This window comes from Centruroides sculpturatus, unplaced genomic scaffold (genome assembly GCF_000671375.1).
Source record: "Centruroides sculpturatus isolate CEXI.00-Female unplaced genomic scaffold, Cexi_2.0 scaffold419, whole genome shotgun sequence".
Taxonomy (NCBI): Eukaryota; Metazoa; Arthropoda; class Arachnida; order Scorpiones; family Buthidae; genus Centruroides; species Centruroides sculpturatus.
Genome location: NW_019384753.1, coordinates 594,432 through 618,430, shown reverse-complemented (window position 1 = coordinate 618,430; position 23,999 = coordinate 594,432). Strand labels below are relative to the sequence as shown.

The 23,999-nt window shown below is 28.6% G+C and overlaps 1 protein-coding gene across 1 annotated transcript in view; it reads right to left on the bottom strand.

The window, feature by feature from the left end:
- Positions 1 to 915: 915 nt before the first annotated feature.
- The window catches only part of LOC111628643 (utrophin-like), a gene marked incomplete at its 3' end in the record, with an annotated part of 219,893 nt that continues 196,809 nt past the window's right edge, over positions 916 to 23,999 (bottom strand). Inside the window, exons 24-34 of the mRNA XM_023372474.1 lie at positions 23,720 to 23,833; positions 20,932 to 21,075; positions 19,909 to 20,088; positions 15,528 to 15,738; positions 13,966 to 14,069; positions 13,713 to 13,865; positions 7,782 to 7,943; positions 4,666 to 4,794; positions 1,677 to 1,850; positions 1,366 to 1,521; positions 916 to 1,068 (exon numbers count right to left, since the gene is read on the bottom strand). Of these exons, the coding sequence (XP_023228242.1) occupies positions 916 to 1,068; positions 1,366 to 1,521; positions 1,677 to 1,850; positions 4,666 to 4,794; positions 7,782 to 7,943; positions 13,713 to 13,865; positions 13,966 to 14,069; positions 15,528 to 15,738; positions 19,909 to 20,088; positions 20,932 to 21,075; positions 23,720 to 23,833 (1,680 nt within the window). The remainder of the gene's footprint in view (positions 1,069 to 1,365; positions 1,522 to 1,676; positions 1,851 to 4,665; positions 4,795 to 7,781; positions 7,944 to 13,712; positions 13,866 to 13,965; positions 14,070 to 15,527; positions 15,739 to 19,908; positions 20,089 to 20,931; positions 21,076 to 23,719; positions 23,834 to 23,999) is intronic.

Here is a 23,999-nt window from a genome sequence, read left to right as displayed (position 1 = left end):
TAGTTAGCACCAAAATTAGCTCGTTTCTGCCCTCCAAAGCCCGCGTATGGCCAGCATAAAATTCCCAACAAATCACCAAATATTGGTCTCAGGACCATAAGAATTCATTTAGTACTCACTGTCTATTCTAGAAGAGTTGTAACCTTCACGTCCAGTGGATCGGCCACCGAGTTCCGGATGACCAGACCCCAATAATCCGTGAGTTCAAACGTTCACTGCTCTCCAAAAATTTGAGCCACGCTCAATAAAAAAACATCACTGTAATCCTTACACTTTAACAAATCCAACGATATATAAATTATCCACTATGACACAGAAAATCCACTGTAAAACACTAGAAAATCCAGAGCGCCCGCAATCACAAACCACTCGGCCACTCGGCCATGATTCGTCTATGTGTAAGCTATGTAATGACCAAATTTCTGTATATCATATAATTAGTTTGTGCAAAGGTTGTTCCAAACTTAGAGAACAGATTGGTATTTCTACCTTGTCAGCCATTAAATCTATGCAAGAATTTTATCAAAAAATATTTCAGATGGGTCCAACTATGATTATCAGAATTTATCAGTTCATTATTAAATATATTAAAATGGTGGAGAGCCTTAATGAATGATATATATATTTAATTTTGTTGGTGTTCTAATTTATGTTTAATATTATAATAGATTGATTAAATTTAAGAGTAGAAGAAACTTACATAATAATTATTTATTGTCGGAAGATATTATATATTTACTAATATTTGTAACTCAATGCACCCCTTGTAACTGGAATTTTTTTCCAAATTATGTTAATAAACTTGAATTGAATTGAATTGAATATTTTTATTTTATTGTTTTTCATGAGCAATATTTTCAACTAAGAAGTTAATAAATAATAATGAGCACAATTATATTTTTTCTTTACCTTTATAATATTTTTGTCAACTGGGCAATTTTTTTTTCTTTTCTCATTTAATAATTCACTTTCTATTGAATCTAGTAACTCTTCTAATTCTGTAATTTCTGTTTCAAGCTTCTTACTGGTTTGTAGAGCAGTTTCTAATTTGGATTTATTTTCTGTTACCTATAAATTAAAAAGAATAAAACTAAATAAATTTTTTACTTTTAACTGTTGAATATTAAAATTGAGCACAAGGTAGAAACAAATTTTGTAATTCATGTCATATTTATTATTAAAAATTGACTTTAAAAGTTATACCTTCGTTAAGAGATTATAACAGAATATTTCACATATTACACATTAAAATAAAATAAATACACCAATTTGTCCCTCTTTTTTTTTTAATACAATTAAAATTCTATATAAAACAATTAATGATAATAATATTCAAAATTAATATATATATAAATATAAATATACCTTTGCTCCAAGCTGATTATAATGACTTTTCAAATGATCTAACTTCTGATTCAATTCTTTTGGATTATCAGTTTGATTCTTTTCTACGATTTGTCGTCCTTGATGAATAGATAATTCTACTTCCATTTTTATATCACTAAGTAGTTTATAAAAGTGCTATATAAAAAAAAAACTTTAATATCATAACTACATAACATCTGTTCAAATTAACAGATTACATAGTCTCTCATGATATCTATTTAAAGTTGTATTAAAATACTAATATTATATATTATTTATCTAAAATATTAAACAATAAACATATTGCTTACCATACATTGTTCCAACTGATCTTGAATGGCAGCAGATTCATGACAAGTTACTTCCATGATATGCAATCCTTGCTCTATTTCATCAAGCATTTTTATTACTCTACTTAACTTAGAATCAAAATCTGATGGTTTTTGAAATCTTTTAAACTGTGATAAAATTTCTTCATATTGTTCCTATATGAAAATAATTATAAATAAAAATCATCACAAAACAGTAAAATAATAAATGTTCAATAATTCTATATTTTTTAAAGTATATAATTTTTGATTAATAACTTTATGAAAAACTAGCAGATCCCGCCATGCATTGTTGTGGCTCAAAATGTATCTATTATAAATGTATAAAAATTCCCGTGGGGGGAATTTTTCGAAAAATCCCTTCTTAGTGAACATTCTCTTGATGCACCCTATTAAAACGCAAATCAAACCTATTAAAACGCACCCTATTAAAATCAAAAATGCAAAAAATTGCATCTAAAATAGTATAAATAGAAGCAGAGTTTTTTACAGTAAGCCTTAATCCTGTCTATCTCCCCCCCCCCGTGGGGGGAATTTTGACACGTATATTATATAAAAACACATGCTTATTCAAATGCAGCATTGTGTCAAAATTTCAAAGGAATCGGTAGGAACAAACAAACATTACATTTTTATTTATACAGATAGATAGAAGATGATCTGCTTTAGTTCATCCTCATAGAAAAGCATAATGCCTCACAGAAAAGCAAACTTAGGTCGTCGTACTCATAGCGCCATCTGTTGGACATAAAAGCCTTAACCCTAGATGATATCTTTTAATTTATATGAATGTTTAACAGAATAATATACAGCCTATGTCCACCCTGAAGTTCCATTCTAAATATTGGTAAAAGAATTTTTGAAATCGGATGAATAATTTCGGAGATTACCTACATATAAACTTACAAACATTACCTCTTTATAATATTAGTATAGATAAATAAAACTGTTGAAATCTAAATAAAAACTATAAAGCTGAACTTAATACTATAGGAACTGCATTTGTACAAATACCAACTCTAAAACCATGTAATGCAGTAAAGGTTTCTTTACTCAAACGTTTTCAATCATCTTAAACAATCTTCTTAAGGAAAAATTACATTCTAAAAAAACAAATTCCTAATAATTTTTCTTGAATGTATTTGATTTACAAAATGCATTTGATAGAAAAAATTTTTGATTTTGAAAGCTTATATCAATAATAAATAAATAAATGAATAATTCAATAAATAAATACATAAAACATAATGCATAAGTAAATAAAGATATACAAATAATAATATTTCAAATGTCATTCAGTACTACTATGCAGCAATACTTTACATGCTCTTGGTATTAAATTAGTGTCCTTTACATTAATTGCCTGCTCCTTCAATGTAACCTTTTAAATGTGCCAAGTTCTGCATATTTTATATAAGTTACATTGAAGAAGAGACAATTAATTTCAAGGATGTTAACATAATATTGGGAGTGTGGAAAGCATTGCTGCATAGCAATACTGAATGATTTTTAATTATTATTAGTTGTATATATTTATCTACCTATGTATTTTATTTATTTATTATCAATATGATCTTTCAAAATTAAAAATTTATTCCATCAAATGCATTTTGTAAATCAAATACATTCAAGAAAAATTGTTAGACATTTGTTCTTTTAAATGTAATTTTTTCCTGAAGAAGCTTGTTTAAGATGATTGAAAACATTTGAATAAAGAAATTTTTACTGCAATAAATGATTTTAGAGTTGGTATATATGAAGCTGAAGATAATCTAACATAAAACTTTTAGTTGTTTAATATTTTGTTTAAATTGATAAGGTGTGGTGAGGACCTACTTTACAGAAGAATTCACTAATCTCAGTATATAATATGATGATAATAACTGATTGATACCATTAAGCAGGATAAGTAAATAAGACTAACTTTCTGGTTTTATTGACAAACAATTAAAACATGTACAACTTGAAAATTTATTACATATGATCATTATCATTAATTAATGGCAATTCATCTATTGTTGTTTGCCTATTGGTTTTTGGTATACCACCTTTAACAGTGGATAGCATGTAACTGAAATCAGAAATGTCAGCAATTGGAACTATCATACTGTGAGTAAGCAACAATTAAAATTATTAATGTTTAATATTTTGGTTTGATTTGATGGCATAGTTTAATGCTGTAAAGACTTCTTCAACCAAACAATGCCAAACAGTTGGTAATTCTAAAACATACAAACCATACATGCAATGTATATATGACCAACCACAATAGCACTTAAAATATAAATAGCTATATAAACAAGCATGTTAGCTCTTGGTTGTCTTTTTTTAAACTATTTTTGTTTTTGAAATGAAATTTACTTTAAGACAAAAGTCATGTTTATTGGATCTCTCTTTTCTGTTGTTTTATCAGAAATTATAATGCAGAATATTAAATCTAGTATTTTTTGTTCTAATCATTCTTCATTTTCTGCTGATGTATCTTGAATTTTGATTTGACCTCAGAATTTGTAAATTTTCTAGATTGTAAAAGATAACATTAAATTATGATCCCAATATCAATGAAGTCATTGACTATTCTGACCCCTACTGCATTCTTTTTTAAAATTTATAAATACTTAGTTACATTATATAGTAATATGTAATGCATACATCTTAATCTTAAAGACTGTAATGTAATGTATAATATTAAAGCTGCAAGAAATTAAAAACTTTTTGTCATATCAATAAGAAACTTAATTGCACAATTATAGAATTTGGTTAGATTTTAAACAATAAATAAATAACAGAATGATTCAATAAAAAATTATTTAATCATAGGATAAAAAATATTGAAACTCTACAATATCTTGCTTTTAATTTAATTTAATCTTCATTTAGTATATTAAATTTATTTACAATTAATTAATTCACAGAGTTAATGAACATCACCATAATAAAATCTTAAAAAAGTAAATCACTTTAAATATACCTTAATAAGAGTAAGTTGTTCTTCTAAACGTGACGCTGCTTCTGTACGACCCTGTGTCTCATAATGTTTGATATGTTCATTCAAATCTTTAATATCATTTTCCTTATCAGCAAACTCTATTTGTAATTGCTGAAATAACAATTAAACAATAATTTCAATATACCTATCTTTTAATACAAGAAAATTATAACAAAAATTATGTGAATAATCAATAGTTTATTACATCATATTCTTTTGTTAATTCATTAAGTTTTTGTAATTTATAAATATATGTCTGAATTTAGGTAATCATATTCAATAATAATAACAATAGGGGATATTAATTCAATTACTATCCCCTATTAAATTGAATTACTACTAATAACTACTAGCACGGTTTCAAAGTACCAGAACAATAGGGGATGCTTTATTCAAAGTGTAGTTTGACATTATTTTTGCTGTGTGAGTATGCTGAAAAAAGTTGTATAATTAATGATAACTATATTCTACAGTTGTAAAAAGGATAATTTCAGAATTATACAGTTATTACTATAGTTATTTACATCAGATATAGAAATCAATCCCTGACCTTTGCAGAGATCTCCATAGAAAAGGGGTCATCCACCAATAACGTATTGAAGAATGAATTCAACCAAGGAGAACAGAATGCTAATTCAAACAAAATTAATATCATTTTCAAGAGTAGCTTAGAGGAATAAGTGTGAACTGAGGGGGTAGAGTAGTGCACTTCTCCCCACTTACCGGCTTCGTTGTCAGGAATGGCTTTGGAAAATGAGTGGGGAGGGGTCGTGAGGTCGTGACAAGGTGTCCAGATAACTACACGGGTTGAATAATACTAACACATTTAATAAACGAATAAGAGATTATACATATCAAAGATAATAAATATAACTCACACGTAATACAAATAAAAATCTATCCTATATTCTAGCCTAACCTAAAGCTAAAGATCGAGAGAGACCTCTCTAAGAGGGATGCATTGGGGAGAGAGACAAAATTCTGGCTAGGGTTTACCTCGTAGGATGCAATCTCCTCGTATAGAGCATTGGTAGGACGCACTGGGATCAATCACTGATGTTCCAATTGAAGTTTCCTTTGGTTTCCAATCGGAGTTCCCTTGGATGGCGATAGGCAGCGATGGATGGGGTAGAGGTCTTTGATGACAATATAGAGGTCTTCCTCAGCTGTCCAGAGGGGTTGCTTCGGCGTTAGCTCCTTGGCTAGCCGCCTGGAGGAGCAAATTTGTCCCCCTTTTATACTCACTTCTTGTGGGAAAAAATCTGGGATTTCGTTGACGTAATTTGACATCTCTCCAGATTTATTACCGTCTCCCCTGCTGTAGAAAAACTCATTGCCTTTTTTGGTCATTTCTTGTCAGGTCACTCGGACTTATGGGGATCACAGGATTTGTTTTACTCTCACCGATGACCTTCTGGATTAGCATCACATGTTTGCTGCAGCCAATTGGATATTTATTTAAACGATGCAGTCACCTTATAACCAAGTGATCCCCTGGCGAGAGGGGGTCCCTCTTTGGACGATGAAAACCACCTTTGAATGTGACGCATTAGTGTGAAAATTTATACTAGCGTCTGAATTCTCACACTATCCCCCACTTTTCTAAAAATCGTACAGGTTTTAGTGTGATTTTTCCTTTTACATTATTAGAACCAAGATGATGTTCCTCATCCGGCCGAAGGCAGAACTGACCGTTGTAAACAATTCCAGCAACAACAAGTAGGTTGCTCCATACCAGGTTGTTCTCCATTTCATTTTTTAATAAGTATTAATTTGTTTAAAACATCTTAACAATATCCTTCGATGATTCCGACAATTAGCGGGGTCTATCTCAGCATTACCAGAAGCACTGTAGTTTTCGTTGACTTCCTTCTTCAGTCACTGAACTGAAGCATTCGTTTCAAGGGCGAATTAGTCTCTTCTTTAGACCCCTGATCTCTCTCCCTCAACGTCTCTCTCCGAATAGTATTATAACACAGTTATAACACCACTCTCTATTAAATATCCTAATTGTCTCTTACACTAATTCCGCGTCACATTCGCGTTCGCGTCAAAAAGAAAAAAAAAGAAAAGAAGTGGTTGACCTACACGCATATTCTAGAATTTTGCGCTGCAATTGTGCTCGCGTCACAAAAGGAAAAGAGGTGGTCGACTAACACGTACAATTTAGTAAGAAGTCGACGTATACCGATATATACTTAACAACAGCGTCCAACTTTAACATGAATCCCTGGTGAGAGGGGGTCCCTCTTCGGACAATGAAAGTCACCTTTGAATGTGACGCATTAGTGAGAAAATTTATACTAGCGTCCGAATTCTCACAATAAGTGTCAAGGAAGATCAAGATATACAAGTCTCAAATAATGAGGTTGCTGGTGCAGAATCTGCTACTATTAGGAGACTTGAGTTGAGCTGTTCTAAAACTGTTTTTAGAAACATTCAGCTTTCAGTTTCTAATTATTACTTAATAACTGACTTTACTACTATTTTGGTTAAGATTCATCAATTTTTGTAAATAAGACTAATAAGTTGAATAATTTCTTTTCTAAATCATCAAACCCAGAAGCTAACACTGATATTTCAGTGATAGACCTCTAAAATAGAACTCTAACTCGATAAATACTTATAATGAGAAGATTATTGGGCAAATGGTTTTAATATACAAAGTTTTACATTTTGAGAAAGGTTGTTAATTGAAAGTATAATTTGAAAAACAGAGATCAGAGTTAAAAATTCAGAAATTCAATCTAATGAATTAAAGACTGATAAGGAATGCATGTTTTTTTAAATAGGGAACTAAATAAGAAAAATAAGACTGACAAAGAATGCATGTGATTAATTAATAACTTCAATCACAATAACATTATATTACATTATAAACAACTTTCTTAGGTGGGTAATTATAAAATTTAAAATTTCTTCTTAAAATGTATTCTAAAATATGGTTATAATTCTAAAGCTGGTCCCTTCAATAGGCCCAAAAACATTTCTTGAATTAAAAAAATTATTTGGTTTCCTTAAAAAATTAACTGTTTTTATTGCATTGATACTTAAACATGATAGCATTACAAAAGTTTACAATAAAATCAAATACTTACAGAAACTTCTTCTGGAACATCTTGAGCTGAAATATCATTATCTAAACGATTCTGAAGTACAGTATCAATATGAGAAATCCATCCTTGAAGATTTAAAATTTTCCTTTCACACTGTTGTGCTTGAACAATACTGTTTTCTAAAACTTGTTGACGTTCATGGCCCTAAACATTTTATATTTTATTATTATTTTAATAAACCTTTAAAAATCAGAAAAAAATCAAATAAAAACTCTTTAAACAAAGATTTAAAATATTTCTGGAAGTGATGATTAAATACCCATATCAAATATAAAGATCAAATTCTGAAAATCTTAAATTTTTTTTCATTTTAATTTTTAAAAATGTTTTTATTTTAAGCTTCCTCAGGTTTAACATAATTTCAAACGTCAATTAGAACAAAAGATTTAAAATTTCAAGCTTCGCTTGTATTCTTATGATGTCATGGTAGTGGCATAGTGTGGGTGTCAGCCACCTAAGGCAAAGGAAAATTTTGCCATCTCCTTATTTAGGTATCTCAATTTAAAAGACTAAAATTCAGTTTCGTCACAGAATGAGTAATGAAAAATTCCGTGCTAGTGTTGCCACCTTTTTAAAATCGCTGACCCGGACGGCAGGTGAGGTTTGTTCGAACAGAAGTTCCTGACGCATGCGTAATGTCATTTTGCAATGCAAAGAATAACGTGCAGTGCATGCCGGTTCTAAATCAGTTACAGTTAGGGACTAGGGAGACTTGGGTAGGAGTAACAACTACATTAGAAAAAACAACTACAGCTCTATTGGACATTGGAGACGTGCATGAATATGAATCGTACAAGCAAAAAAAAAAGTTGACAGGTTGTGCATGATATTCCCAGACAAAATTAACAGTTCATCCAGACAGTGAGTCAATTCCAGGACTGTCCGGGTGAAAACCAAACAAGTGGTAACACTATTCCATGCTCATTTCAATCAGTCCGAATCGTAGGTGTGACAAAAATATCAAATAAAATGGTTCAAATTTTTACAAGATATTATTATTATTATTTATTGTGAAATTTTGCCATCCCCTAAAACTGCCGCCAGGGCAGGCCACCCCTGCCGCCCCACTACCGTACGCCACTGTGTCATGGTATTACAAAAATTGGGATTCTTAACCTTATAAAAAAATTAATGTATCTCACATAAATAAACTGTGGCAGTGATTTTATTAAGACATAAATAAATATAAGGAGTGTTCAATAAATAACCAGCCAATGAGCACAGCTCTAAGCAAAAAATTTGCATGCAAATGACACCCCATATAAGGCAAACATCCATAGCCTCAGTCATTTGTTCAAGTGATTTTGTTGGGCAATGGAAGCCTCCAAAGTTGAACAATGTGGAAAAATCAGGTTCATTGTTGTAAAAAATTGAGGACCCACTGCAATTCATTGGCAAATACATCAGGTGTATGGTATACCCTAAGCCTGTGTGGGCCAAAAAAATTTTGGGAAGGATGACCAATGACCAGGATGTTCGCAGCATGCAGCCATAATGCAGAATGTGCAAATGGTGGAAAACTTGGTAATAGCAAACAGATGGATAATGGTCCATGACAGCTGTACATTGCAGCTGCAGTAGACCTGAATGTCCATTGTACTGTGCACAGTGTTGTGCAAAAAATGTTGCATTTCAGGAAGGTGTATGCACAGTGGGTGCCACATTCACTCACTGAAGAACAGACCAGCAATCGGATGAGCTTATCATTGGAACATCTGATGCATTTTGCTTCACATGGTAATGGTTTTCTTCATCGCAGTGTGATGGGAGTGAGACATGATGTTTCCATTATGATCTGAAGCTGAAGCATCAGATAGCAGTAGAAACACCATGCAGTATGCATGGTGTTTCTACTGCTATCTGATGCAGTAGCTACAGCATGCAGTAGAAACACCATATTCATCTTCAACCAAAAAGAGCAAGGATGTGTGACCATTGGCAGGGAAGGTAATGCTCATCCTGTTTTTTGACCATCAGGGGCCTCTACTTGTTCAGTTTATGCAATATGGCAGCACCATCAATGCAACATCCTACTGCAACACCTTACACACATTATACAGTGGGTGATCGGTTAACGAACAGATCGGACAACGAACAAATCGGATAACGAACACTTTTGCGAAAGATTTTTATGTTCGGACAACGAACACATGATCGTATAATGAACACCCCACAGAACAAACACAAGAAGAAGCGACGTAAATTAACGAATACCGATTGGACTTTCCTTGTCTTCGGGCAACAATTCGAAACTTTTCGGAGTGTGGGAGACGTCGAAATCTACGCTCAAGCCGGTATATACTGATCGGATAGTATTCCTCTGAACTTTAAAACTCTCCCTTATAATTCCAGCCTTTTATTTTTATGAGAAAATAATTCTTTTATGTATTCGTGAGACTGTCGGATAGGCACTCATTAAGTTTTGCGTCTGTTTTTTTTTGTAAGGTGAGAATATAATAGCAAAGGTAAAGAGTTGGCAGAAGATGCCTAATGTTGCTGGGCAGTATGGCGTTATAAGTCTACAGTAGGCTGCAGTTCATTTTTTTAAGAAAAATACTGTATAATCAAGAAGACTCAAGCAGCTAAACAAGTAACAAAAATCACATCTGAGAAATATAGAACATCGAAGAGTTCATAATGGAACCTGAAACGGATCTGACGACAGAAGAATGCCATGAACTCTTGAATGAAGAACACCAAGAAACTCGGTGAGATATGTTTTCTTCTGAAAAAAAGGGTTAATGCCGATATCTGTTATTAAAGATCCTTTGAAGAAGTGTGAGGATGTCAGAACAACGGTCTTAGAATGGCATCCAAACCAGGTTGAGGCTTAAGGATTTCTACAATTGCAATGCTATTAATTACTTATGAAAAATCCTGAAGAAGAGAGAAAAGCAGTTGACATTAAACAGATTCTTTAACCCTTTCAAACTGAAAAAACATGACTAATAAAAACACAAGACTGTGTACGTATGTATTTTTATTATTATATATAAATAAACGTAGTAAGAAAGTATATATTTTTTATTTTGGGGAGTCTCCAGAACAAATTAATTAAATTTCCATTAAAACCTATGGTAAATCGATAATCAGTTAACAAACAATTCGGATAGCGAACAAAGCCTGGGAACGGATTATGTTCGTTAACCGATCACCCACTGTACACACAAATTCAACACAGGCATCCAGGAAAACTCAAGAATGGGGTCATCTTGCTGCATGAGAATGCACATCCTCACACAGCCAACATGACAAAGAACCTGCTACAGCAGTTTCATTGGGAGGTATTTGAGCATCCTCCCTATAGTCCTGACCTGTCACCCTACAACTTCCATGCTTTTGGGGAACTCAAAAGGACACTTAAAGGCAGACAATTTTCCTCAGACACTGAAGTGCAAGATGCTGTCCAACATTGGCTCCACCAGTATCCTGCTATATTCTTCTTCCAGAGCATAACTTGGCTAGTATCACAATGGGACAGTAACAATCAGGGCAATTATTGTTGAAATAAATTCTTTCTAAATAAATAAATGCTTACTGGAATTAAATAAATAAAATAAACACCTTTCTCTATTCCAGCACAACGTGGTTCGAATTTGAACTGAGGAAGATCACTTAAAATGGTCAAAAATGTTTTTTAAGGCTGTAAACATTGTGCTGGAATAGAGAAAGGTGTTTGTTTATTTTATTTTAAATTGTTTCTATTTTATGCTGTTGCATTTGGCTGGTTATTTATTGAACACCCATTATAAATGGCAGTATTTTGGTTGTAGTACCTTAATTAATTAATATCTCAAAGAAAAAGCACAATATTGACTATTTTAGCCACAGATGATAATAATACACAGGTTAGAAAGACTTGATTATTAGATGTATATAACAATCTTACTTTTTCACATCTAATAATCTGAAAACTTTGTTCTTGCCAGAAACACTACATATTAGGGCACTAATATACAGAGTGAAGAGAGTGATTCTGTTTTGGTGAGGATAATTTGAAAGTTGGGTCATAATAAACAAATTAGTTATAAGAAGTTCAAATTCTGCCAAGTGGTGAGATAAGGTGGGAGTTTCATGGGTAGTTTTGTCATATGACTAAAATGAAAATAGTACTGATCATGGAACAATGCATTAAGTGTCATTTGGTATGCAAAGCTTAAGGGAGAATGTTAAACATGAGTTTTGTCATGTTCATGGTTTCAGAAAGGTGCCTAAGTACAACTGCATAATGTGTTGGTATTGCACATTTGAAGAAATGAAATCAATCATGAAGCTCCAATAGTCGTAAGCATGATCCTGAGAAAAAAAAAGGACATGTTTTCATTGCATTAATGTGTAACCCAAGAAAGTGTATGATTGTTGTTCTTAAAGTTGATTCTTTAAAGTGAGTACATTTTCACATAATGTCATACAACAGATTGACATATTGACATTATGTGAAAATGTACTCAGAGCACTTGTATACACTGTGAACATACAATGTTGTTTGTAGCAGAGTCAACTCCATGGAGAGCAAAGCATCATTTTCATTTTGTCTGTGAAAAAATTACCCAATGAAACTTTTGCCTTATCTTGCTGTTGTGGCAAAATTTGAACCTCATACAACTAATTTGCTTATTATGACAACTTTTATATCCCAAACAGATCATCCTGTATAATATATATACAGGGTGTTTATAATTAAAGTTCCACTTTGAAATGGCCATAAAAGGAAAACTACTGGACAGAATATCATCAAACTTGGTAATACTATACAGGATGTCATGGGATTTTATTTCCCATGGAAAAAAAAAGTTCAAAAACTCACCACCAATGAAAAATGGCGCTGTCTCCAATACTGTTAAACGAAATAAGACATGAAGACATCGTTGAAAATGTTTTTAATTGGTTTTAAAACAAAACTGTTTGTGGGGTTACGCAAAATCACTATAGCTTACGGCAGGAAGAAAGTGATATGCTAAGAACTACTGTTGAGAACACAGTAATGTGATGTAACTTGCTTATCAAAAATGGTGGACACCACATTGAACATGCTCTGTAACATGTTTTAAAACCGATTAAAAAACATTTTCAATGATGTCTTCATGTCTTATTTTGTTTAACAATATTGCAGACAGTGCCATTTCCCATTGGTGGTGAGTTTTTGAACTTTTTTTTTCCATGGGAAATAAAATCCCATGACATCCTTTATAGTATTACCAAGTTTGATAACATTCTGTCCAGTAGTTTTCCTTTTATGGCCATTTCAAAGTGGAACTTTAATTGTAATGACCCTGTATATAAACATTCCTTTAATTAATATTTCTATATTAAAAATTTCAAAAATATGGAACTATATTATTACTTCTGCACAAGAAATATAAATTTTCAATTACTATTACCACAAAAAAATGTTGAAAATGTAAACTATAATACCATAAGTATTTAAAAGTTTCAAATGCATGCACACATTTAACTCATTTTTTCAAGTTTAAATCAAACTGACAATATTAAATTTGTTTTTCTACTTTTAGCAATCACACATTGTTACTTTTTAAGTTAATATTATTTGTATTGTAAATTTTAAAACATGATATCTTTTAAAGTCTAAAAAATTTAAAGGTAATGATAAAGTCTGTTTAACAAGTAAGTAAAATAAAAAATATATCCTATTAGCATTATAATTATATACTTCTTTTTTAATAATTTATATTGATGTGATTAAAAACAAATAATTTTAAATTATTTGTTTTTAATCACATCAATATAATTATTTTTTTATTATTATTAAAGTAAAAGTAATTATTAAAGTAAAAGAAATTATTTTTATTAAAAACAAATAATTTAAAATTATTTGTTTTTAATAAAAATAATTTCTTTTACTAAGAACAATTATTTATTTTAATTATTAATAAAATTAATTTCTATTTTTACCCTTAAAGTTAGTTCTTTCCATTTATGATTGACTTTTTGAAGCTCTTCTTTAATGTAATCAGTCATAATACTTTGATCTATCAGAAACTGACCAAGATTTTGAATTCTTGGTATCCTATCTGGTGGATGATGTCTTAAATAATTCTCCAAATCCTATAAATAATAAATTTTATAATAAAATAAATATTAATATGTGCTTTACAGATATTAATATATTTTGAAATCTAAAAAAATTTTGAAAAAGTGCACTAACATCTAAATTTTCGGACATTTCTTCTGCATCAGCAGCAGATTCAGGAGATCGTTTCAATTTCTTTTCTAATCTTTCTAACCAATCTCTTTCTGTCATCATTAGATCTGGTTTTTAAAAGTTAAAGTTTTAATAATATTAATTATTCATATTTTATATTATTTACACAATATATTATTACATTGTGACAATTTTGAAGAGTGACAAATTATTCAAAATAAAAACTATTTTTATTTTCTAGATATTTGGCATAAAATTTTATCTTAATCATTTTTCATTCCAAGAATTCTTTCGTACCAAAAAATTCATAAATTCAGAATCAGAACAGATATAGTTTATTACATCTTTTAATCTCATTTTTTTTAATGTAAACATATTTGCAAGTAAAAATCAAATTTTTAAAATTAATTCCAATTCATTTTCAAAACCATTTTTTTATTAAGAAACAAAACTGCTAATAAAGTTCATTTATTAACAAAAACCATTTATTCTGATTACATATTACTTGAGATGATTTACATATATTATTTACACCCAGGGTGTCTGTAAATGATTGATACACTTTCAGGAATAAAATAGAAAACTATAAAGTATACTCATAAATAACAGGTAACTCAGAGATTTCAAAACTACAGTGTATCACCATATTATCTATCCTACACCAGAATTTGCTACTTTCAGAAATTGCATCTATCACAGAAAAACTTTAGCATGATTAAGTAAGCAAACACAAATTTATGCATCAGTGTTCAGCGGGTCTTCAGAAGACTGTTTCTCAAGCACTGATACGAAGATATGAGTGAAGAGATTGTAGAGCACTGTCAATGAAATTAATTGTCTGGATATGCTGCAAAATGTTGAAAAGAGTATGGAATGAGCCAGATTAAAGATTGACATTTGTTGGGCCAAAGATGGAACTCACATTGAACATCTTTTACTGTGTAAAACTTTCAGAGTTGTCATTCAAATGATACTAGTTACAACTGTACATCTGTAATACTTATCTTAGTATAATAAACTAAAAATGTATCAATCATTTACAGTATTACAAAATTTATCAATCAGTATGATATATATGTTAATATATAGAAATATGATATATATTCGTGTGAAAAAAATATTTATAAGATTTCAATCTGATGATAAGATGTAAATCATCCCAAAAAACTTTAATCAGAATAAATGATGCCTCCTTGAACTTTATTAGCAGCTTAATATTTCTTAATGTTAATAATGAAGTCAACAGTATCAAAAGAATCATTTTCTGTAAATACATCAAATGAAATATAATAATAAATACTAACAGCTAAATATTTCATACCTGATCATAACTAATTAAAATAATAAATTTAAAATGTTTTGTTAAATTGTTTTCTTTAAATATAATGAATGTAAAATATACAAATATGCTTACAAAATATGTGCATACTATTATATATAATCAATCAATTTATATTAAATTCAAAAGTAAAAACAACAACAGTTATTAACATGAAAATATTTTTAAAAAGCTGTATAAATATATAGTACATAAATTTTTAAAAATTAATAAATTTGTTACATACTATGAAATTCTGCATATTTAGATGATGCTTGTTTATATTTTTGATAAAATTCCTGAGCTTTTTTCATTATATCATTCCACTTCTTTTTTAAATTTGAAAATTCTGCAATCATTTCTTCTGAATTATTAGTTGATGATTTTGAAATACTTTCAACAACATCAGATAATTGCTGATAAATGGAATTTTTTGTTTCCAGTTTTTCTTTAAAATTCTGAAAATACATATAAACATAATAAATATTTTTACATTAGAAGTATCTAAATAGTAAACTATGCAAAGTGATTCATTACCAAAATTTATTGTATAAATATATTTTAAAAATGCATTTATCTTTCTTATGTAAACAAAGTGTAAATTCATAAGAACATGATTTCTTAAATTGTTAAATTTAACCAAATTTTATCATCATCTATCAATATTTAACATTTTTAAAATATTTTTCTTTTAATATTATAAATAGCACTAATATGGATTTTAGTGTTGTGTATTCTTGATCAGTAAACATTTTCAGACTATTCATCTACAATGAGCATGACATTTGAAGAAAAATTTTCTTGAATGTTCAAAGAGTATCTTCAATAAAAAAATTGCAATTTATCAGATTAAGATTCTTTATGATATAATTTCAAGCATTCAAAATACAATGTAAAAATTCAATAAAGTATTCAAAAGTTTCAAATAGAGCATAAAAGCTACTTAGTCCTCAAAACAAAGATTCTTATAATCAATTGCATCTTTTGAGTGCAGTGTGAATTTAGAGTTGCCAACTCTTAATCCCAGCTGACTCAGAGATATGATAAAAAAACAAAATTCAAATTAGGCAATAAACAAAATTATTATATACATATATAAACTTGTGATATTGTCGTATGTAAATAATAATAAGAAACTAATTTTATTATTTTTTATTTTTTAAAATTATACTTTTCCTGTGTACAGATTTTCTTTATTAGGTTCATTTGTTCTTCTTGTAAGTATAAGAAGAAAGCTTCACAGGACATATCAAAACTCAAATAGCAAGTTCAATTTTACTACTTTGGGGAGCAGTTTCATTCCTATCATTTTCTATCATCTCTCTGCAGTGACTATACCAATAAAAATATTCTTTCAACACATGCATTACTCACAGGCTCATATAATGCCTTACTTACAATTGTCTTTCTAGATAAAATATCAGGACATGTCTTAAAAATGTTTACTCATAATTTTTCTGTAGTCTCTGTTGATTCTCTTAAATTTGATAATATATCTTTAATACTATTTATTTCATCATACAATTGGTTCTCGTTAATATTTACATTTAGTAACTCAGACACCTTTAATACATCTTCATATATCAAATCATACTTTTTATATTCAATAATGCTATGGGAACTTTAAAGATTTCTATAAAATTATTGAAATTATATAATCTTTCTATATATGATGAAGTTCTTTTGTAAGTTTCTTGAATCTCAGTATAAACTTCTGTTGTAGAGAGGAATAGAAAGAGTTTAAAGAGAGCTGAACTTTACTCCAAAAAAAAAAAATTATAATTAAGACTGGAATACACAATATTTTTTCTAAAAATTCTATAAAATGTTCTGGATTAAAACTGAAATAATTGAATTAATTAATTATTATTATTATTATTATTATTACAAATGCTTTATTGTAATAAGAAAAGTCTTGTTACAGGGGTTTGGCTTTAGTGAATTATAAGAATACAATAATACTCATTTAAACATATTTTAAATATCCTATTACATAAAACTTAATTAACATAACATACCAATCATTCATTCTACACTATCATATTTCAAAATCTTTAAAATATGAACAAAAAAGTTATGAATATTATACATCTTACACAACAGAATTATTTCTTGATTGGTTCTGAATTTTCTTATTAATTTAAATCATAAGTTTCTTTTAATTTAGAAGAAATTAAAAGAAACTTAATTAAAAGTCTGTTGAAGCGCAATTTACATTGCGCTTCAACAGACTTTGTACACTCAGTGAAAAAATAATAAATATTTTATAAAAATGGTTGTAGAAATCAAGATGAACTTGCCTACCCGCTGGCGAAAAAAGATAATAAATTTAGTGGTAATTATATCCATTCCAGGAGCTGTATTCATATTAAATTTACGAATTGATAAATCCAGTTCTTCAGAAGACTTAATATCGTTGATATTAATAGTCAATTATCTGATACTTCGGTATAACACAATCAATATGATACGAAACTTTCAATTCAAAGTACGAACTAACAGGAAATTGGACTGATAAATCACAATTTAACACCTGAATTTCCAAACACAAATCCACTAAAAATATTGAACATTTAAACAGATCAATAGTAGAGCTTCCCGAAGTAAATGCTTAAATAAATTCAGAAGGATAGACCTTTTCAATTCTGCCATTAAAAATATATAGTTAAGCTTGAGTTGTTAATTTTAGAAAGTCATAACCCATTTTATTCTGTTTAACATCTTTGGATTCACAAATGTTTTAAATTATAACGTTCAATCCTTTATATAGCAAAACCATAAACTGTGCAATACGAGCATTTAAATCTCCAGTCATAATATCAAAAAGAATAGAATTTCTCAAAAATTTCGTATATACATAATACTTCAAAAAGTATTTGCTGTTGCTCGGGAAATACATATAACAAAATTTTAACCAAAATTTTATAAATCAGGTTATTTATTTCTAATTTATTAATCAATAAATAAACAATGATGTAATTATTTCTTTTTTGGGAATATATAATTTCTTCCATTTTTTCAAAATGGGAGACTTTTTAATTGTATGCAATATCGAATAAACTTTCATTATTATTATATGCAGCAAGCAAGGAACTTAAAATTTGAATCTCCACAAAGCGTGAGTCTTGGATAGGAGTATTTAAATTAATATTATGTCATTGCGGAGTATTTTCGGAAGTAGTAAACAGAGTAAAAGAATCCAAGTATACCAGCTCCTCCAACACATAGCTATACGTCAAAGAATTATTGCCCAACAGTATAGTATCACCTCGGAGTTTAGGATATTTACCTGCTTTCCTTAATTCGCTTAAAAAAGGAATTAATTGTTTTCGTCTTAATCTAGATCTTTTAGTGAGGTCCTGTGAAATTTGAGTTTCTTTCCATAGGTTCGATAGATTTTGCTGTTTCATCTTTATAAAACTCGAATAAATATGATCTCTTATTTGAGAATTTTTAATAATTAATTTAATTGTTGGATACTGTGATTTAGTTATTGGAATAATCGCTATTAAATCATCCATAGTAACTTCATGTAATTCAAATGATTCCTTAATAAGATTAAACACTTCTAACTTGGTAGGACAGGTTTTACTAGGATATCTATAAAACATTATATTATTACGATGTTGCACATTAACCATATTATCCATACGATATTGTATACTTTCATTTTCTATTTTCAAATAAGCAATTTGATGTTCAAGATTAATTATTTGGCTATTCATTTTTTGATTCTGATCCTTAGTTTCTTGGATACTATTACGAATCTGGTCCAAATCTTCTCTAATAGTAATCATTTGATTTAATATTCTCGTGTTAGAAACATTAATTAATTCGGAAATTTTATTCCATAGTGTCAAACTCGACATTTCAGACAAATCTTCCAATTTTCCTGGTGATGATGATAAAAAATCGAATGGCTCACCTGATATCTATGAACTTAGAAGTGATGTTTCAGGGTTCAAACCTGCATTTACAGAGAGTGGTTCAGGAGAAGTTCTTTTGACGTACACATTGTAATCTGAGGTTAAACTGATATTTGTGGTCGAAGCAGATTCCTTTCTGCTAGTTGATTTTGCCTTTTGACATGGTGGTCTTCCTCTTTTAATTGGCGAACGTTGCATATTAATTATATTGATAAATTTTCCAACATTAATAATATTACCACACAGCACCAACAAAAAATTTAACGTAAAATTATTTGACAGGATACATTCTTTACCTGTATTTGAAGTGAGTAGTAAAACGCGCCAGCAGCTTCGGCAAACAGAAGCGCCCCTCTCGAATTAATTAATTATAACTATTCAAGCTAATGAGTGAATTTTGTAAAACTGGATCATAAGTAGACTCATCTTACCAAGTGTTAATGACATATCTTCGTGTAATCTATATATGCATATCATATTAAATGAATTAACCGAATTCTAATTTAATGATCTTCAAAATTTAATATTTCACTAAAAGTTATAATTATTTATCTAAGTTGTAATAATGTTACATTTAAAATAAATTATATAATGTTTTTAAAAATGTATTAATTTATATCAATGTAATAGAATTACTATTACAGCTATTATTTTTCTAAAATTTAAGTAATTTCTTTTACAATAATATAAAAAAATAATAACCTGCAACTTTTTAACTTTTTGCTGCAATTCAATTGAAGTCTTTACCACTGAATCTTGATGGAGCTCTTTTTCTGCATTAATAACCCATTCAGAAAATTCTTTAATTCTTATAAGTATATTTTGACTTCTGTTTAATGCATCTTGTAAAGTCTGATTTTTTTCATGTGCCAGCTTTACTATCTATATTAAACATTTCAAATAAATTAACAAAATTTATTATTTTAATTATAATTTTCATAAATTTTATATATATATATTATTTCTTCTATAGTTTAAAGAAAATAGTTTTAAATAAAAGGATATAAATGTATATTATTAGAGTCTATTTATTATTTTCAGAACTACAATAGTTCCATATTATGTATTTAGACACTAATAGTTCCTGAATTAAATGATGTATACATAGGATTATACCATGATTTATAAATGAGAAAAAATTTAGTTTAATTTCAAATTAAACTTATAAAATTTTAAATTATTTGTGTAGTTAAAATATAAAATAATTTAAGATAATAATTATATTCACTTTTTAAATTAAACTTAACAATGTAGATTAAAAACAATATAAAGCACAAAAAAAACTGTTTTAACCAAATAGACTACTAGTAAAATATTAAATTTTTATAGTTTTCTAATTTTATTAATTTTAATCATTTTTACTTTTCCTTTTTTTGTGTAATTTTTATACTTAATTATATTATAAAACTACAATTTTTATATAACTGTCATTTCAATATATAAAAAATATAAATAAAAAATATCAAAATATCAAAATATAAAAAATACTGTTTTAACTTTTGCAATTAATATTTAAAATTTTAGTCTATTTAAAGAGATAAACTTAAGATTTAAGATTTAGGATTAAGATTACTATTAATAACTTAATAGTAATCTTAAGTTCAAAGAAATCTTCATTAAGTTCATCTTAAATCAAAAAATTAAATATTCTTTATTACTTTTTATTTTTCTTTCATTTTTAAATATTTATATTAAAATATAAAAAATATTATTAATTTTTATTACCTTTTCCCAATTGCAATTCAACTCAGAAAGCTGCTTTCTTAATTTAGTTCCATACTCTGTTTCTGCATTTTTCAATAATTCTTTCCCAGATGAATTAATGCTATCCAAATTTGGTTGCAGTGTTTTGATATCATCTTGTAAAGCCTATAGAAATGTATTTATTTCAGAATATAATGTTTGTTTTTTTGATAACAAAATTATGAGTTTTTATTTTTTTTATCTTATTTATAATATTTATAATAATATTTTTAAGTTCAAAAAGTAAATTAGCATTAACCAGTCTTATGATCAAATAGTTATCAGTTATCATATTTCTTGAAAATAGTCCTTAATAACATTACCATCATCTCTAAACTTCTAATGTAACTTCTAATGTAAAATTACTTATAGATTTATATTTATAAATATTTCTAAACTTTAAATCAATCAATCATACAAATATACAAATCACAAAAGTATTTGACATATATTACTTATTAGAAAAATTCATAAGTCAATTTAAAATGATTTTAAATTGATATAAATTTAAAACAATTTTCCACCCGAAATTAATTCATCTAGTAACAATTACACTATCATAATACAAAAATAACATTAGTTATAAACTCTAACAAAAAAAATGACATTAATAATCAAACTTCTAAATATTAATCATAAAATTAGATAACAAAACAGCACATAATTAAAATATGTGGTAGATTTATATCTGCTAATATTATCAAATTCCATTAAATTCAGTATCATAAACATATCAAAACATATCAGTATACTGTTTACTTAAGGAAACAAAAAAAAAATGTTTATTCCTCAAGCCATTTTGGCTTTCTTGAAGACATCTTCATCTATTGAAATAAGAGTAGCTACATATTCTAAAATGGAATACATTTTGAAATTATTTAATTTCAAAAATTTATAATTCAAACATTAAAATTGAAATTCAACAGCAGTATGTACAATAGGAATCCCATGCACCATATACCTACAAATGTCATGAAATCATGCAGAAAAGCAGGAAGGAACATTGAGAACTGAAGGCACTTTTCATGTAATGCTGCCCATCATTTCCAGATTGGAGATTTTTCTATTGGCTGACAGAAAATTTGGGGAATTTTTTGGGGTGACATTTTTTTCATTTTTGATCTTTTTTCAGTAGACTAAAGCATAAAAATTTTGAAATGGCAGAACTTGTGAAATACTATTTAAACATGTGATCAAATGTGTTATTCAAAATTATTTATTAAAAAATAATTCAAAAATGATTCCTATATCTAAGTGATGGCTTAACATGTTATTTTTACTTTGCAGACTCTAAACTGATAAAGTTACCAGCACCTGCATTAATTAGTAAGTAAAACTGATGGCAATAAATAATTTGAAGTGGTGAAAAAATTTAAACCTGCCAAAATGGGTGATAATTTTTTAAAAATTTTCCAGGGCAACCCCTGTAGAACATAAGTTAGCCATTAAATACATAAAGTTAAAACTGCATTGTTAAACTGCAACTTAGGAATTATTTATATAGTTATAGTTTGTAATGCAATATAGTGTAAAATACATTGTTTACATATACAGTGGGTGATTGGTTAACGAACACTTTTGCAAAAGATTTTTATGTTTGGACAACAAACACATGATCAGATAATGAACACCCCACAGAACAAACACAGAAGAAGAAACGTAAAATAATGAATATCAATTAGTCTTCCTTTGTCTTCGAGCAACAATTCAAAACTTTTTGGAATGCAGGAGACATTGACATCGACACTCAACTCGGTATATATCGATTGGATAGTATTCCTCCAAACTTTGAAACTCTCCCTTGAAATTCCAGCCTTTTATTTTTCTGACAGAAACAATTCTTGTTTGTATTCGCGAGACTGCCGAGTAGGCACTCATTAAGTTTTGCGTCTGTTTTTCTTTTTGAAAGGTGAGAGTATAATAGCAAAGGTAGAGAGTGGGCAGAATATGCCTAATATTGCTGGGCAGTATGGCATGAACAGGTCTACAGTAGGCCACAGTTCAATCTTATTGAAGAAAGATACTGTATAATCAAGAAGACTCAAGCAGCTAAAGGAGTAACAAAAATCACATCTGAGAAATAAAGAACATCGAAGAGTTCATAATGGAACCTGAAACGAATCTGATGACAGAATAACACCAAGAAACTCGGCGAGATATGTTTTCTTCTGAAAAAGAGGATTAATGCTGATATCTGCTATTAAAGATCTTTTGAAGAAGTGGGAGGATGTCAGAACAACAGTCTTAGAATGTCATCCAAACCAGATTGAGGCTTGAGGATTTCTACAATTACAATGCTATTAATTAATTTAATTACTTCTGAAAAATCCTGAAGAAGAGAGAAAAGCAATCAACATTAGACAGATTCTTTAACCCTTTCAAACGGAAAAAACATGACTAATAAAAATGCAAGACTGTGTATGTATGTATTTTTATTATTACATATAAATAAACGTAGTAAAAAAGTATATATTTTTTATTTTTGGAGGTCTCCAGAATGAATTAATTAAATTCCCATTAAAACCTATGGTAAATTGATAATCAGTTAATGAACAATTCAAATAGCAAACAAAGTATTGGAACAGATTATGCTCGTTAACCGATCACCCACTGTATTTATAAATGGGAGAATAAAAAATATAATAATTATTTTAAAATTAATTAATTATTATATCTGTTCATTACATTTGTTAATTTAATAAAATAAATTATTTAAAATATATATTATCAAAATTCAATATATGATGATAAAACAATATTATATACTAACAGTGCTCTGTTCCAATTGTGCTTGTAATGTTTCAATATTACCAAGAGCAGCATCCTCTGCATTTAAAAATACAGTAACTTCTTCCATCCAACTTGACAATCCATCCATTTCTTCCTGTATTAAAACATTATACAAATAATTTTAAATAAATTGTGTAAATTAGCACAATCTTTCAAACTACATAAATAAAGTAAAATTTATTTATTACAATCAAAATGTTTTCAATTTAATTTTGGTCATATTCAACTCAAAATCACAAATTTTTCAAAACAAAATGTGC